The sequence below is a fragment of the Moschus berezovskii genome, chromosome 21, assembly GCF_049115385.1.
Source record: "Moschus berezovskii isolate FMDL1 chromosome 21, NW_MosBer_1.0, whole genome shotgun sequence".
Classification (NCBI taxonomy): domain Eukaryota; kingdom Metazoa; phylum Chordata; class Mammalia; order Artiodactyla; family Moschidae; genus Moschus; species Moschus berezovskii.
Window position 1 is genome coordinate 39,815,495 of NC_142480.1, and position 15,425 is coordinate 39,830,919.

At 49.8% G+C, this 15,425-nt stretch overlaps 1 protein-coding gene across 1 annotated transcript in view; it reads right to left on the minus strand.

Annotated features, from left to right (window-relative positions):
* Positions 1-15,425, minus strand: part of OTUD7A (OTU deubiquitinase 7A) — a 148,970-nt gene that overhangs the window by 11,636 nt on the left and 121,909 nt on the right. The window contains exons 8-9 of the mRNA XM_055417999.2: positions 11,906-12,033; positions 9,702-9,851 (exon numbers count right to left, since the gene is read on the minus strand). Of these exons, the coding sequence (XP_055273974.2) occupies positions 9,702-9,851; positions 11,906-12,033 (278 nt within the window). The remainder of the gene's footprint in view (positions 1-9,701; positions 9,852-11,905; positions 12,034-15,425) is intronic.

Here is a 15,425-nt window from a genome sequence, read left to right on the forward strand (position 1 = left end):
GAATAATGCCCAGGACTACAAATGCTGGGTCCTATGGTAAGTGAGGGCTTCCCTGATGGCTCAGTGGTAAAGAATCTGCCTGCAATGCAGGAGACCTGGGTTCCATCCCTGGGTCAGGAAGATCCCCTGGAGGAGGGCATGGCAACCCATTCTAGTACTCTTGCCTGGAGACTCCCATGGACAGAGGAGCCTGGTGGGCTGCTGTCCATAGCGTCACACGGAGTCAGACGCAACTGAAAGTGACTAAGCAGCAGCAGCAGCAGCATGAGAAGTGATGTTTAGTTTTACAAGAAGCCACCAAACTATTTTCCAGAGTGACTGAACCATTTTTACCTTCCCACCAGCAGTGTAGGAGCAATCCAATTATTCCCACGTCCTCCCCAGTATTTGGTGTTGTCAGTTTTTAAGACTTTAGTCATTCTGATAGGTGTTCAGTGATATCTTGTGGTTCTAACGTTGACCAACTTTTCATGGGCTTATTTGTCTTCTGTATCTCCTCTTCGGTAAAATGTCTGTCTGTATCTTTTCCCATTTTTTGTTTGGCGGGTTTTCTTTTGCTTTGAGTTTTGAGAGTTCTTTGTATATTTTAGATAGAAATCCTTTGTTGATACGTGGTTTTCATATGTTTTCTCTCAGTCTATAACTTGCTTTCCCTTCTCTCCTCCTTCCTTCCTGTCCCCCCACACCTCTTCCTACCATCTTTGCACAGTAGAGATCCAACTTATTTTGTTCTTTCTTGGATTATGCCAATCCCAAATGCCTGCATTCTGTGTGATTCCCATTTTGCAGCATGCTTGAAATGACAAAATTCTAGAGATGGAGAACAGATTAGTAGGTACATAGTTGCACATTTTACTTTTATTATATGGTCAACTTTGAGTTAATTTTTGTATAAATGAGGTTTGAGTTTAGGCTCCTTTTCTTCCTTACGGATTTCCAATTGCTTCATCACCAATTGTCTGAAAAGACTATCCATCCTCCATTGAATTCATTTGCTTCTCTGTCAAAAATCATCTCAGTATATTTGTGTGGGGTTATTTCTGAGTTCCCTGTTCGGTTCCATGGATCTCTGTGGCTAACTCTCCGTCAATACCAGGCGCTGTGTCAGGAGCTCGACATTCACTACTTACAGGTCTTACATCAGCTACAGGGTTCTTGCTCCAATTCTATAGAAGAGGACGTGAACTCTGGTGCGTAAGTGACTTGCCCAGGCCAAAGCTGGAGCTGTGATTGAAAAGCAGGTCTGCCTCATTGAACAATGTGTACTTCGCCTTTCACTACTGTTGTCACCTTGCCTCCCCCTCCTTTAAAAAAGTATCCGAAATTAGTAGACTGTGGGCATCTAATCTTGTTTCTTCATTCATTCAACATTTATTAATTGCTCCCCCAGTATCTTGGTGCTGGAGACTCCAAGATGAGAAAGACAGGACATGTGGCTTTAAGACATCTAGAAACCTGGTCAGTGAAGAACTGAACCTGTGTCTCTTGAGTCCCTTGCATTGGCAAGTGGATTCTTTACCACTGTGCCTCCTGGGAAGCCTGGCAGTGAAGAACAGGAGCCTTTGAAAGGTGGTCCTTGTCATTCTCCTCCTCTTCCTGAACCTGATCCCACCGTGGCCTTGGCTCTGGCCCATCAGTGCCCAAGAACAACCTCTGGTGGGCCTGATGCAGGGTTCCCTGGCTGGGTAAGAACCTTGGATCCTCTGGGAAAAACCAGACTTGCTTTACGAGGATTTGCTTCATGACACCTCAAGGTGCACAGCAACGGCAGCTCTTTCCCCTCCGTGAATGCCATGGACGTGGCGAGTTCCTGCTTGATGAGCTGCCTGTGGCCTCACACTCCAGGCAGCCCACTGGGCTTTGGTTGGGATGCGTTTTTTTCCCATAGACCCTTTCCCCAGAAATACGTCCCAGAGACAATTTTCTAAGTGGACTTGGGTTGTCGGGAAGCTGTCCATTTTTTTCTGGACACAGGTTCTCTCATGCATTAGACGCAACCCTGGGCAACGGTGGCAAGGGGGGCTTCTTGGAGAGCAGAAACAGGCTGACATGGTTGAGTAAGAGGTTTCTTTCCCATGTCCAGGGGGCAGGACAGGCGCCTGGGGCTTTGTCTGCCCCCTCTTCTGCAGGAGGACTGATGAAGGCCATGTCCTGCTCCAGCACCGCCCATCAGGAGCCCGCAGGACCACAGGTAGCCTGGGGCAGCCTGAGCGGAGAGACCGCTTCATATGGAGATGGGGGCTGGAGGACGCTCTTTCTGTGGCTCAGACACCTTGGGGAGGTCGGAAGGAGCCTGTGTCTATGTCTCCTGCCCCCTCATCTCTCCGGGCCCCAGGTTCCTAGTGAAAGACCCTTGGCCAGTTTTTTCTGTGTAGTGAGCACAGCTGGCATCCCTCTGGAACTAAGCCTCGGCCTTCAGAGCTGATGCTCCTTGGGGTGGCACAGGTGTTGGTGGACAGCTGGACTCTTGGGCGTTTGATCAGCAAAACCCAGCTCTCTGAACTCACGTCCCCCTGCAAGCCCAGGACAGAACTCACAGCCTTGAAGTTCCACCCATTACTCCTGGCCACATGGGGGCTGTTTGAGATATTTGTGGGTCAAAACCCAATAATGTTAAAGATGACACCCCTCGTCTGGTCCCCAGGCCCTGGGGTGGCCCACACCTCTGGGAGCCAGACTCAAGGCTATGGCAGGAGCAGCAGAGGTATGTGGCCAGTGGTCCAGCGAGGCTGCCTGCAGACCATGTGGAGAGGCAAGCTGGCTTTCCACACCCTTCCTGAGTGTGTCTTTCAGTGGCAAACCACAAACCTAGAAAGTGGCTGAACAGGAAGAAGCCTGACTGCAAAGGGAATGCTAGGAATTTCTAAAGCCTTCTTGCTACCGTGAACTTATCTGATTCTTATAATGTCCAGTAACAGGTGGGGTGGCGCATGGGTCCTCTATTATTGTATGTAAACAGGTTCACAGATGGGCCAGTTTGATTGGAAAAAGGTTAATTTATAATTTTAGACTGCTATGTTAACAAAATTGTATTATAAAATCCATTTAAATGGAACATTTAATAATATTCATAGCCTGTTAAGACCAATTTCTACTTAGTAGGAAATGAATGCTGTTTATTATAAATCAATCCTATAAGAAAAAGCACAGTTTGTTGTCAAATAGATTGGAAATGAAATGTCCCCTTGTATCTGGCTTGGGAAATCAGAAAACATAGATTGGCACTTAACTGTGAGCTGTGCATAAAATACAGATTGAAAACAGAGTTCATGACCTGTGGCGTGGGGTTATTCTGTCTCTGGAGCCCAGGTCCCCTGGAGAGGCTCTGCCTTGCTCAGACCCATGCCTGCAGCCTTGCTGACCCCTGGAAGGAAGGAATTCAACCTCAAACTCTCACTGTGTGAGGCGTGAGTCGTCCAGTACTGTCAATTTCACGAGTGTGCTGGCACAGTGAATACGTGTTGAATGAACCTTCCCGTGGCTCAAGCTGTGCAGGTGAACACAGCTGGAGCTCACCCTCAGCCTGTCCTGCTGACCTAGGGCCAGCTGTCTGTCCCCGGTTCCAGCCCCAGCTCTGGGAGCACCTTGCACCCGTGGCGGGCTCTCCAGGCCCTTGATCATACATCCAATGGTCCTGCTCTTTGCTCTGCTGAACCTCCCCAGCGGGATCACCCCTTCCCCTGGAACAGAGTTATAAGACTAGCCACGCTCCAAACATCTGCTGGGGTGTGTATCTACAGAGCTTGCAGAATATTGCTTTGTAAAAAAAATTCACCACCAGCTACAGTGGGTCCCAGGATCCCCACACATGAGCTGCTGAGGGCAGAGAGCTCACAGACACCAACCAGGCCACTGGTGGATCTGAACGCAGCATCCGCTGGTCAAGAAGGTGATGATGATGAGCTGAGCCAGGCATAGTGAGAAACGTGGCTGTTTCTCATTCATTCCCAAGGGCTCGAGTAACCAGGTATTCTTTCTGTCTGTATTGGTTTGCCTGGGTGCCCATGACGACGTAAGACAGAGTGAGGGGCTTAAACAGCAGCCGTGTATTAATAACAGCCTGGAGCCCAGAAGTCCAAGGACAAGGTGTCGGCAGAGTCATTTCTTTCTGAGGCCTCTCTCCTTGGCTTGCAGGTGACTCTCTTCTCTGTGTCCTCTTGCGATTTCCTCTTCGGGTGTGTCTCTGTCTTAATCTGCTCTTCTTATGAGACCAACAGTCACAGTGGATGAGGGTCTACCTTAATCACCTCATTGTTCTTTAATTACCCCTCTGAAGACCCCATCTCCAAATACAGTCAGTCTGAGGTCTGGGGGATAGGACTTCAACACATGAATGCAGACCTTACTGAGATTGCCTCTCCCTTCATGACAAGCCAGAACTCAGACAAAGGACCTGTCATCAATTCACCGAGGGAATGTAGGATCTGGTCTGATGCTTTCCTGCTATTTACCAGTCTCCAAGGTCACGCGTGGCCCCGAGCTTCCAGGAGAACTGATGAGGAAAACTTTCCCTGAGTGTCATTATGAGGTCATGGACTGAAGCAACTTCCTCGGAGTACCACTCCTTCCAGTGATGATCCTCACTGTCCACCTTGCCTGTGGGAGCCTCATCCATCAGCCCAGGAGCCCTCCCGACACCACCCCCTTGTTTCTTCCAGAACAAGACACACTAGGATCTTTGTGTATACTTCCTGTCCCAGATCTGGTAATCCTTTTAGACCTGGGAGTTTGGGGTCAAACAGGACCCGCTTGCTGCTGGGGGTGGTGGTGGCAGGTGCTTGCCTGGAACAAAAGGTGAGGAGGCAGCAGGTGAGGCGGAGTCACCTGGTCATCTCTGACATTCCTGAAATGTCCCACCTGCCCCAGGGCTCCTGCCTGCCCCACACTGTTGAGTGTGTGTGAGAACCAGCCCCCTAACTGCCTGAGCCACCTTGAGTTGGGTTTTGGTGACCTGCAGCCAAAGCCAAAGGGGTTCTAACCATCACCAGGGAGCCCTGTGAATGGAGGGAGGCATGGCAGGGAAGGGCAGGAAGGAGAAGAATGGTTTCCTCACTACCTTTCCTCTCACTGAGCATCCTTGGTCCTCATAGGCAAGGATGCTATAGGAGTGGTGACATCAGAGTCTGTAAAGAGCTTCCTGGGCAACTCCTGGGGGGCACAGTGCAACCCAGCCTAAAGGTACAAAGCTGGAGACCTTCTGGAAGGAGGGAGTGAGAAGCCTCTCACCAGGCTGAGGTCTCACTTCAGCAGAATCAGAAGGCTCCTGACTGCTTTGGGGAGGTTGTCCTGGCATAAGCCCAGGGTTCTAGGAGAGAAAACCTCTGAGCATGAAACTCCCTGGTGGCAATTAGATGTCGGAAGCATAGGAATGTGCCATCAAGTCAGTCGCCAGGAGCCAAGTCTGGCTCTGGTTCTCAGTAGTACCACCCACCCCGTCCCTGCCCGTCCTCCTATGGGGGCACAGCCATGGGTGGGATGCATGGCGCTTGTGCCACCCTCACCTGGTCAGCCCCAAACCTGACATCCACAGGCAGTGCATGGCCTGGGAGGAGGGCTGCTTTTCTTTCTGCGCTTAAATAAACTGGATTTTCTCCTAAGAAGCACAGCATTGACAGCCTCACACACCACTGCTTTTTAGGGGATTGAGAGCCTAACAGCCTATGTGGCTTATTTCCAGATGAGGACCCGAGTTGGTGAAGAACCCATTTTTTTTTTTTTTTTTTACTTTTTCCCTTCCCTAGATAAGTGGTCATTGCTGGTCAAATAAAGAGAAGAGTCCAGATGCAACTGCCTGGAAACATCACATTCTCTCCCTGATTCAGAGCTGGCTCAGTGAACACCCACCTACTACCGTACCCCCTCCTTCCTCTGATGCACTCATTTCTCAGGTTGCTCTGCAGCTGGACAACTGCAAGTGTGGAGCTCAGCCTTTCTTAGTAAGATGCCAGCACAGGTACTGGAGGAAGGTGTTCTTCCAAAATAAAATGACTAAGTTTCAAGAAAAGAGCCATTTGGCCCAGCCTGGGTTTTGGATGTGATGCCTGGTGCTACAGCATCTATTCTATAACCATGAGGCTGAAATCACACAATAAGGATGGTGGAACAGGGAGAGGCTGGGGCCTGAGTCCCTGAGGATGTCTAGGGCTAATGCACCAGCCCTGGACCACCTACCTCAGGACTCCCTGTTACAGAAGCAGAGCAGCAACTACCCTTGCAGCCCAATGCTATTTGGAGTCATCTTCTTTTGGGTGCTAACACATGGCTTTCTGTGGTTGCTTCCACTTTCTTGGCCTCATAAAGGTTGATAAGAGAGGATAAGCCTGTTCCCCAAGCAGATTCCTAATGTTTTTTCAGTTTCTCACCACCATCCCCAACCACCAGGTAACAATGGTGGAATTGCTAGGATCTGGTATTTGTGGAAAGCTGCCGGCAGTCTCTGATGTCAGGCCAGAAGGTAAGACAGTGCCCCACAGGAACTGTGGGTAGACTTCCTCCTCGGACAGCGTCTGCTCTGCTCCTCCTGCCCACAGCAGACCCTTTCAGGGAGACACTGGGTGACCAGGAAGGGGGCCAACTGAGGCCTTTAGGTTTATCTTTCAAGGAACATGTATGGATCAGGGGACAGGCCTGATTCTGGGACAGGTAGTGCCATTCCCAGGGGTGACTGAGAACTTTAGTGTGTGGAGGGACTATCCCTTGGTGGTCACTTCACAACTAAATGGTGAGGTCCTTAAACATGTCAAATTAGAAAGACATTGGTCTTCTGTAAGACCAATGGGAAAATGGGTGGAAGAGAAAGGGCAGAGGATGGGGTGGGGGTGATGAGGATGAACAAGGGGAGGCAAAGGCATTCACTCCCAGGGAGGTGGGCATTACTGCACAACAGAGAAGGTGACAGGCTGGGAGGGCATGCGGCACCCCTCGGGCCACACAGGGAGGACGTGACAGCACCCAGACCCAATGCCGTCACGCCTCTATAACAGGTGCTTGCTGGGCCACACCAGCAACACGCCAGCCACATCCCTGCACTGGCATAGCACTTTTGCTCAGCTCCATCTGTCCATTCTTTCCAATCAGAATAATCACTCTCCTGCTGAATGGAGCTCGTGCCTGTTTGGGGCATATACTGCCTTGTACAGAATGTGGCTTGTACGGAATGTGGCTTGGTGGGGTTGCCTGTCTCCCCTACAAGGTGGTGAGGGCTCAAGGCAAGGACACTTCATCTTCGGGTCCTTCAAACCTGCAAGCAACAGGCAGCGTCACTGAAAGGACCCTCAGCCCCAGGCATGTAGGACCATTGGATTTCAGGCCAATGGGAGGAGCAGGATACATGGTTTTGCCTACCAGCACACACTAGCGAGGGTGGCACAGGGGACGTGTTGGCAGCAATACTTAAAGCCTCAGAGTCTGTAAAGCATTCGTGTTCTCTCCCAATGTGTGAGGGCCAGATGTTACCCACATGTTACCCAGCCAGTGGGAGTCACTTACACGTGCTGTGTTTCTGCTTGTGCAGTGGCTGTGAGAACTGAATGGGTCAATGTGCAGCCCTGGTCACATGAAGACTGTGGAGGCAGGGACCGCACCGCTACAAGGAGGGAGCCAGCAGGGGGAGCTGTAGGAGCCCACAACACAGCCCCTCAGACACCACGCTGGGACCAGAGCCCACTTATGGGAAAGCAAATTTTCAGAGGTGAAACGACCCATACCTCTGTAATGCTCCCTGCTAAGCTGTGGGAACTCCTCCACATTTGTCCTTTTATTGACAGGCACCTTCATACTGGCCTGGAAAGCATCCAAAAGCAGTACCTGGAAGGCCTGAAAGAAAGCTCAGTGCCTTCTGAGAGGAGGGGACTTGGCTCTGAAGGCCCTGCTCAGTGGCCGGAGATGCTGGCCCTGTGACCACGATCTTCCCCTTACCACAGAGAGTCTCTGCAAGACCGGATGAGTGGCCTGGACCCCCAGTCCTGAGAAAGAGCCCTCATTTTTAAATTTTGAAATAAAACACAGCCAATTTTATTCAAATTCTCCAAAATTTATATGCAACATGCTGTTTCTACAATGTTTCACCTTGATATAATGGTTTTATTATTCAATCTTTCTTTATAGTTTTTTCATTTTTTCCTGTACAGTTCAATAGAAGACTAGAGCTCTCAGTTGCCAGATTAGGAGCCACTGACCTACTACTCATGGCTAACATCTGACCTCTAAGTGACAGGCTTTTGGTCTTTTCAATCAAGCCGATAGGGTGAGGCTGAGAAAGGGCCCTCTTGTCTCCCAAGAGCCACAGTGAGCTTTGAGAAGAGCCGGAAGCCATGAGGGAGGTGCCAGCTCTCACTGGCCAAAATGCAGAGAGACAAGAGAAAAGGCCTAAATGTGGCTAAAGTGAGATGTCTGTAAACAGCTCAGGAAGAGGACGTGATATCCCCTCAGCCGGCTGCAGCCCTGCTTCCCTTCCTTCTGGACTCACATCACCATGGGATGAGCCAACACAGATTTCCTGGGACCACGTCCGATGGCAGGGACCCTGAAATCACTCAGCCTTTCCTTCCTTTGGTCCCCTGAGGGTCTCTGTCTAACCAGACACAGAAGTGAAAAAGGAAGAGTTCCCCCTTCGTAGATCAGTTAATCACACATCCATCAGCAGTTAACATTTCAAACAAAATCCCACCATCTCCACAACAGACACGTAATGCGCTGACTAAAGACAAGTCTATGTGACTGTGGCTGGGACTGTGCAGTGCACAGCCTGTGGGCCCAGCTTGGTAAGACTTTCTGCAGCACTGAAATGACAGGAAGCTCCCATGTAATGATTTGAACAGAAATATCCATCTTTTGATTCAAAAGCTTATTGTAGAGCAGAGGCTGGCGAACATTTTTCATAAAGCACTCATTAGTAAATGGTTTAGTCTCTGCATGCCACACGGTTTCTGACACTGCTTCTCAACTGCTGTAGGGTACAGAAGCAGTAGCCACAAATAATTTGCCTTTGAATGAGTGTGCCGATGTTCCAATAAAACTTTATTTACAAAGGAAGTGAGTTATAGTTAGGTGACTTCACTAGAACAACTTTTAAAAATCACATCTGTGATTAACTACATCCATATAAAATATGCGTAGAAGTGAAGGGAACCATAGTAAAGGCTAGATAAGGGTGACAGAATTATTAATTTCTCCATATTTTAAAGTGATTCAGTTATGTATATTCTTTTTCAGATTCTTTGCCCTTAGAGGTTATTAGAAAATACTGAGTATGGTGCGATACAGTAAGTCCTTGTAGTTTATTTTATATATAGTAGTGTGTATATCCTAATTTATCCTTCCCCACTTCTCCCTTTGGTGACCATACGTTTGTTTTCTATGTCTGTAAGTCTGTTTCTGTTTTGTAAGTAAGTTCATTTGTATCTTTTTTTAGATTCCTCAGGTAAGTGATATCATATGATATGTCTTTCTCTGACTTACTTCACTTAGTATGATAATCTAAGCTTTTTAGTATGATCATCTATGATAATGATCATCTAAATCCATTCCATCCATGTTGCTGCAAATGGCATTATTTTCAATGATATTTTTGGCATGCATATGGTAGTTTTAGGCAAAACCCACCACTGCTGAGTGCACTTCTCAAGGGAGGGCTCCACATTCCACCTCCTGCCCTCCTGGCCCCTCTGTTCCCCACCACTGTCCAGTGGCAGCAGGCATACCTTGTTCTCTCTGCTGGTCTCTCTGCTCCATGGACACAAGGGCAGAGAAATGCGCTTGGTCGTAGGCAAGAACCAGAGGTGAGCAGTGGCATCTGTTGGGAGGTACCTCCAAAGGCAGGTAAATCCCTCCGAAGGGGATTGGAGCAAATGCTGCAGACACAAACAAAGGTGAGGAGGGCACATGGAGCTGGAGGGGGCACGGACAGCAGCCCTCACCAACCCAGGGAGGTGACAGAGCAGAGGGAACGGAGGGTGGGCTCAGGCTGCAGCCCTGGGTGCTATCATCATCCATCATCCACTCCACAGTAGAGGGGCCTCCTCCCACCCAGCAGGAGCTCCCTGGGAGCCGGGTGTTGCTCAGTCCACAATGGATTAGGAAGCCTAGGCTCACAGGGGCCAGGCTTATTAGACCCTGAGTCCTGACCTGACCAGGGCACCCTCCCCAACCTGCCTCCCTGGGCAGCGTCCTCCTGACTTGGGTGTCCCTGTGCCTTGTCAGGCTGTACTTTGGGAACAAGAGGACCAGGGCTGAGGGGACTCTGCTGGGACCTGCTGGGCCTGCCTGCTGCCCTAAGGCCTGCTCAGGTGATCAAAACACCTGCCCCAGCTGATCAGCCAGGACGTGCACTAATGGCCACCTGGAAACCTGTGTTTTCCTGTGTTCACAAAAGCACCTGCACACAGAACAACATCTGTGCTGCTCCAGAGCGTGTCTGTTCTAGGTTTTGAGAAACTCAGTGAGAGCATTGCAGGCCCAAGTCGTAAGTAAGATGGGAAATGAGAGATGGGGGATTGGCTCCTTTAGCACCTGGGACATAATCTTGTCCGTTTCTTTACCAAAAGGGGGAAAAGGCCTAAATTCTTACTGAGACACAGTAAATACTAGAAATGCATGCCCTGATATGGCCTCTACTTTTTAATCACAAAGGACCTTGTCTCTTGGCCTTAGAGTTAGTGACTCACTGCCCTTCTTTGAGTGCAAGGAAAGGACGGTCGACCCCAGGGATGACTTTGATGAGCTCAGGATTCCTCCCCACCATATATCAGTCTATATCAGGGACTGCTTCTGGCCTCTCTCTCTGTTGAGAGGCAAGGTGGGTCCAACCTTTGAGAGGGCTACAGGACAAGGGAAGGAGGTGTGGACCCAGCCCTGTGGGATCTGACGAGTACAGGGACCCTAATGGGAGGCCTGGCTCTGCACCTGAAGAGCTGTGGACCCTGGCAGGCCTGTGTCACTGGAAGTGACCAATGTACCCCCAGGCCCCTGCCCTCTGTGGTTATACCAGCCACGAGAGGTAGGGCACTTGCACTGGAATGACCCTTCTGATCCCTCCTCTTCAGAGAGCCCATAGGTGGTATCCTGTGGGCTCTAGAAGAAAGGCTGGAGGGAGAACATGCCTGGAGCCCTCCCTCCCTGGGTCGATCCTGCTTCCTCCAAGGCTTCAGCCAGGGGTGGGGGCACATTGTGTGGCCTCTCTGGGCTTCGGGCTTCTTGTCTAAAAAGTGGGAAGCAGTGTCCACCATGGGAAGTACTGGCCTGGCCAAGGGAGAGGGTGTGTGTGACGGGCCGTGAAGTAGGCACCAGCCCTAGAAAACCCTCCATCCCTTCCTCCTTCTCCCCAGCCCTGGTCCCATCACAGCCTTTTGGGTGACTTTGCACTTTATGCCTTTCTTGTTTCTTCTTTAGAACATGTAATGGGGGCAGGAGGGGACTGGAGTGGCTGAGTGGCCCTGGGACAAGGCTGGCACTACTGGAGGGCATGGGAAACTGGCGGGGCCAGGAGCCCCTTGGGGTTCACCCTGACCCCACTCAGCCAGATTTCTCCTGCCATCAAAACACAGGGTGGATGGACAGCCAAGAGTAATCCCTCCTGGGAACTCCCTGAAAGTTCAACAGTTAGGACTCTGGGCTTTTACTGGCAAGGCCCCAGTTTCAATCCCTGGTCAGGGAACTAAGATGCCACAAGTTGAGTGGTGTGGCCAAAAAAAGGTAAAAGAAGAGTAATCCCCTCACCCCCTTGCATGGGGAGGAAAAAGGAACATGAAGTTGAGGAGAAATAATAAAAGTCTTTGTTCAGGCAAAGTAAGGATCTGTGTCCTTCTGGAGGCTCAGCTGTTATGATCAACTGTCTCGTCCTTACTTGGGATGCTGCACTTTCTGGGTGATGAATAAAATACACCTGTTTCACTGCGGGTAAACTTACCTTCCCCACCCGAGTCCCTCAGCATCGTATCTGCGACGACGACGATGGGCCTCCTTAATATGTGGGCAAGGACAAAAACATGGAACTCCTCCAGACTCTCGTACACAGGGTCTTCGGCATTGTCCATGCTGGGGACACAGTGAAGCAAGCCTGTCACTGGACCAGTCAGGAGGGAGAGCGGAGGAAAGAACACCTCCCTGTGGCCCTTCCTTGCATGGACCCTGGCCACCTTGGCCATCTGAAGTCATCTGTGGCCACCTCCCTCCACGCCACTTGATGGCAGCAAGCACACTGGACCCAGCTCTCCACCCCTACCCTGGCTGGGTGGTCTCAGGAGAGAGGCTGAGGCAGACAACCTGGCGACGTGGGAGGCGAGCCCCTTTAAGATGCAGTCTCCCTGGTGCAGAGGCGTCCTGCTCCGAGTGGGTGGCCTCATGGCGGCTGGTTCTCTGGGGGTCAGAGGAGGAATGGAGGTGTCCCCTTGGGCTCATGCCCACATCCAGCAGCTTAGGCTGAAGCTTTACCCTCAGGGCAGCAGGTATGCCTGGGTACATTTGATGGGCTGGTGGGACCACAGCTACCAGGATCTGTGGGCCTTTCTAGGGAATACCCCGACTGAAGAGGGTGGTGAGAAGGCTTCCTTGAGTGAAGTGGAGGGAGTGACAGATTGTCCGACCAAGCCGCTTGGACTCTCCCCAGCCTGCCCCCTGGCTCTTGTCTGAGGCTCAGGGAGAGAGTAGGCTCCTAAATCTGCATGACTCAGGACTCTAGGACATGCGCAGAGGACTGCAGCCTTGATATCCTCAACAACCAGGCTGCCCCAAAGGGAAGAAGCATGGAGAGGGGAGAGCCAGTGCCCCCAGCTTGATGGGGCCTCTGGGGCACTTGAAGGTAGCGCGTGCCCTGAATTAACTGAGGGTGATCTCTGATGACTGGAGTAGGTGGCGGTCAGAGTGAGCAAGTGTGGCCCACTTGAGGATTCCAGGGTGGGGTTGCTGGGGCGGGGGTGGGCTCTATGTGCATAGCCTGTGGTCAACTGCTTGAGTGGCTTCTAGAACAAAGGCTCTGCATCCCCAGGGATGCCTCACAATCACCTTAGAGTTTTGTTGCTATTGCACCTACAGTTTTTTCTGTTCTTTTTTTTTTCGGTGATTCAATATACTTTAATACTTAAAATAATGGCAGTACCCAAAAGCTCACAAAAAAGTTGTATAATAAAAATAATTTTTTTTCCTACTGGACCATTTGAAAGTAAATTATCAGCCTGAAATCCCATCACCCAGGTAGAACTTTGTGTGCATTTACTGTGAACAAGGTTACGTTTCTATGATACATTCTCCTGTGTAACCACCAGACTTTGGAATTCATCTAATCACTAATGCACTGATGCATGTGGTCACGGTTAAAGACCCTCGTCACCGTGTGCCAGCTGCCCCAGCGATGCCTTTGAAGTAACAGTTCCAGCTCTGGACAGTGTGCTGCATTCATCTCTGGTGTCTCTTTAGCTGTCTGTCTTCAGTTTGGAACATTCCTCAGGGTACTTGACTTTTAGGACCTGGGCTGTTTTGAAGACCACAGGCCTGGTATTGTGTAGAATGTTCATTTACTGTTGTTTAGTCACTAAGTCGTGTCTGACTCTTTGTGATCCCATGGACTGCAGCATGCAAGGCTTCCCTGTCCTTTGCTATCTTCTGGAGTTTGCTCAAACTCAGGTCCTTTGAGCCAGTGATGTCATCCAACCATCTCATCCTCTGTCACTCACTTCTGCTCCTGCCCTCAATCTTTCGCAGCATCAGGGTCTTTTCCAGTGAGTTGGCTCTTCGCTCCAATGTATTGGAGCTTCAGCTTCAGCATCAGTCCTTCCAAAGAGCTGATTTCCTTTAGGATTGACTGCTTTGACCTCCCTGCTGTACAAGGGACTCTCAAGAGTCCTCACTGGCACCACAGTTTGAAAGCACCAATTCTTCTGTGCTCAGCCTTTTTTATGGTCCAACTCTCACTACTGGCAAAATCACAGCTTTGACTAGATGGACCTTTGTTGGCAAAGTAATGTCTCTGCTTTTTAATATGCTGTCTAGGTTGGTCATAACTTTTCTTCTAAGGAGCAAGCGTCTTTTAATTTCATAACTGTAGTCACCATCTGCAGTGATCTTGGAGCCCAGAAAATAAAATCTGCCTCTGTCTCCACTTTTTTCTCCCTCTATTTGCCATGAAGTGATGGGACCAGATGCCGTGATCTTAGTTTTTTGAATGTTGAGTTTTAAGCCAGTTTTCTCTCTCTCCTCTTTCACCCTCATCAAGAGGCACTTTAGTTCTCCTTCACTTTCTGCCATTAGAGTGGTATCATCTGCATATCTGAGGTTGTTGATATTTCTCCCAGCAATCTTGATGTCCGTGGTCTGGGTTTGTATTTTCTCACAATCAGAGCAGATTGGCTTATGATGCATCCTTTCGGTGGTGTCCAGTGGGGTGGCCTGGTGTTGACCGGATCCCTCTTGGGGCCATCAGCCAGGCTCCCCCTGCAGAGCTACTCACTTCCCATCCATAATTAATGAGCATTTTATCAGAAGGAACTTGGAACCTATAGACATATTCTACTCCTCACCAAGTCTTGATACCATTTATTGATATAAATGGTCTGGATTCTGGGCTTTTATTTGATTCAGTGGGTTATAACCCATCAGTGTGGTTATTCTGATGCTCAGATACCCACCTGGTCATTGGAGCTCTTTCAAGTGGGATCGATGGCCATGTGACAGCCCCTGTCACTATTTAGAGCACATCCTTGCTTTTCAGCAGAACGAGGTGGTCCAGGTTGTGAACTAAAAATGCTGCCTGCCGTACCCGTAAACAAAGGGTGTTGCAGCCATCAGTCATTATAGCTGCCCCCACGGTGAGCCCTGAGGAAACTCAGGATGAAAGCAGGATGCCCCCAACACCATCTAGCAGTCAGCTGCTGCAGCCACCCGCCTCTTCCCAATGGTACACCCCGAGTGGACTCAGGATGAGAAAACACAGGATGCTGGCCCTAGAGAGCTGAGGTGCACGTCAAAGCAATCAGTGAGCCCAGACTCTTGCACCTCCCCCACCCCCACAAAAGCACGATATTCCTTAACTTGGGATGTTTGGTAATCTTTTGATGTTCTGACTACTTGGTCTTTGTTATAAAAAACGCCTATATTCTGGTTCACGTACTTCCCTCTTAGAGCAATCCCTTCGAGCTGTCTTAGAGGCTGTGTCCCAGGCTTAAGTCCTCAGTCTTGTCCACTGAATAAAAGATCACTCTCAACTTTTAGGTTGTATATATTTTTCAGTCAAGGGGATTCATCTTGTATCTCCTCTGCCTCAGCCCTGGATTTAGCTATTTCTGTTTTTTTCAAATGGTGGATAATGGTGTTTAGAAGCCAAAATATGATTATTGCTAATGTCACTTCCCCTGGACTCGGTAAATAGAGCTGGGAGATGTAGTGTGTTTGTGCCCTCACGTGAATACACAAACATTTTCACCTGTCATCTATCT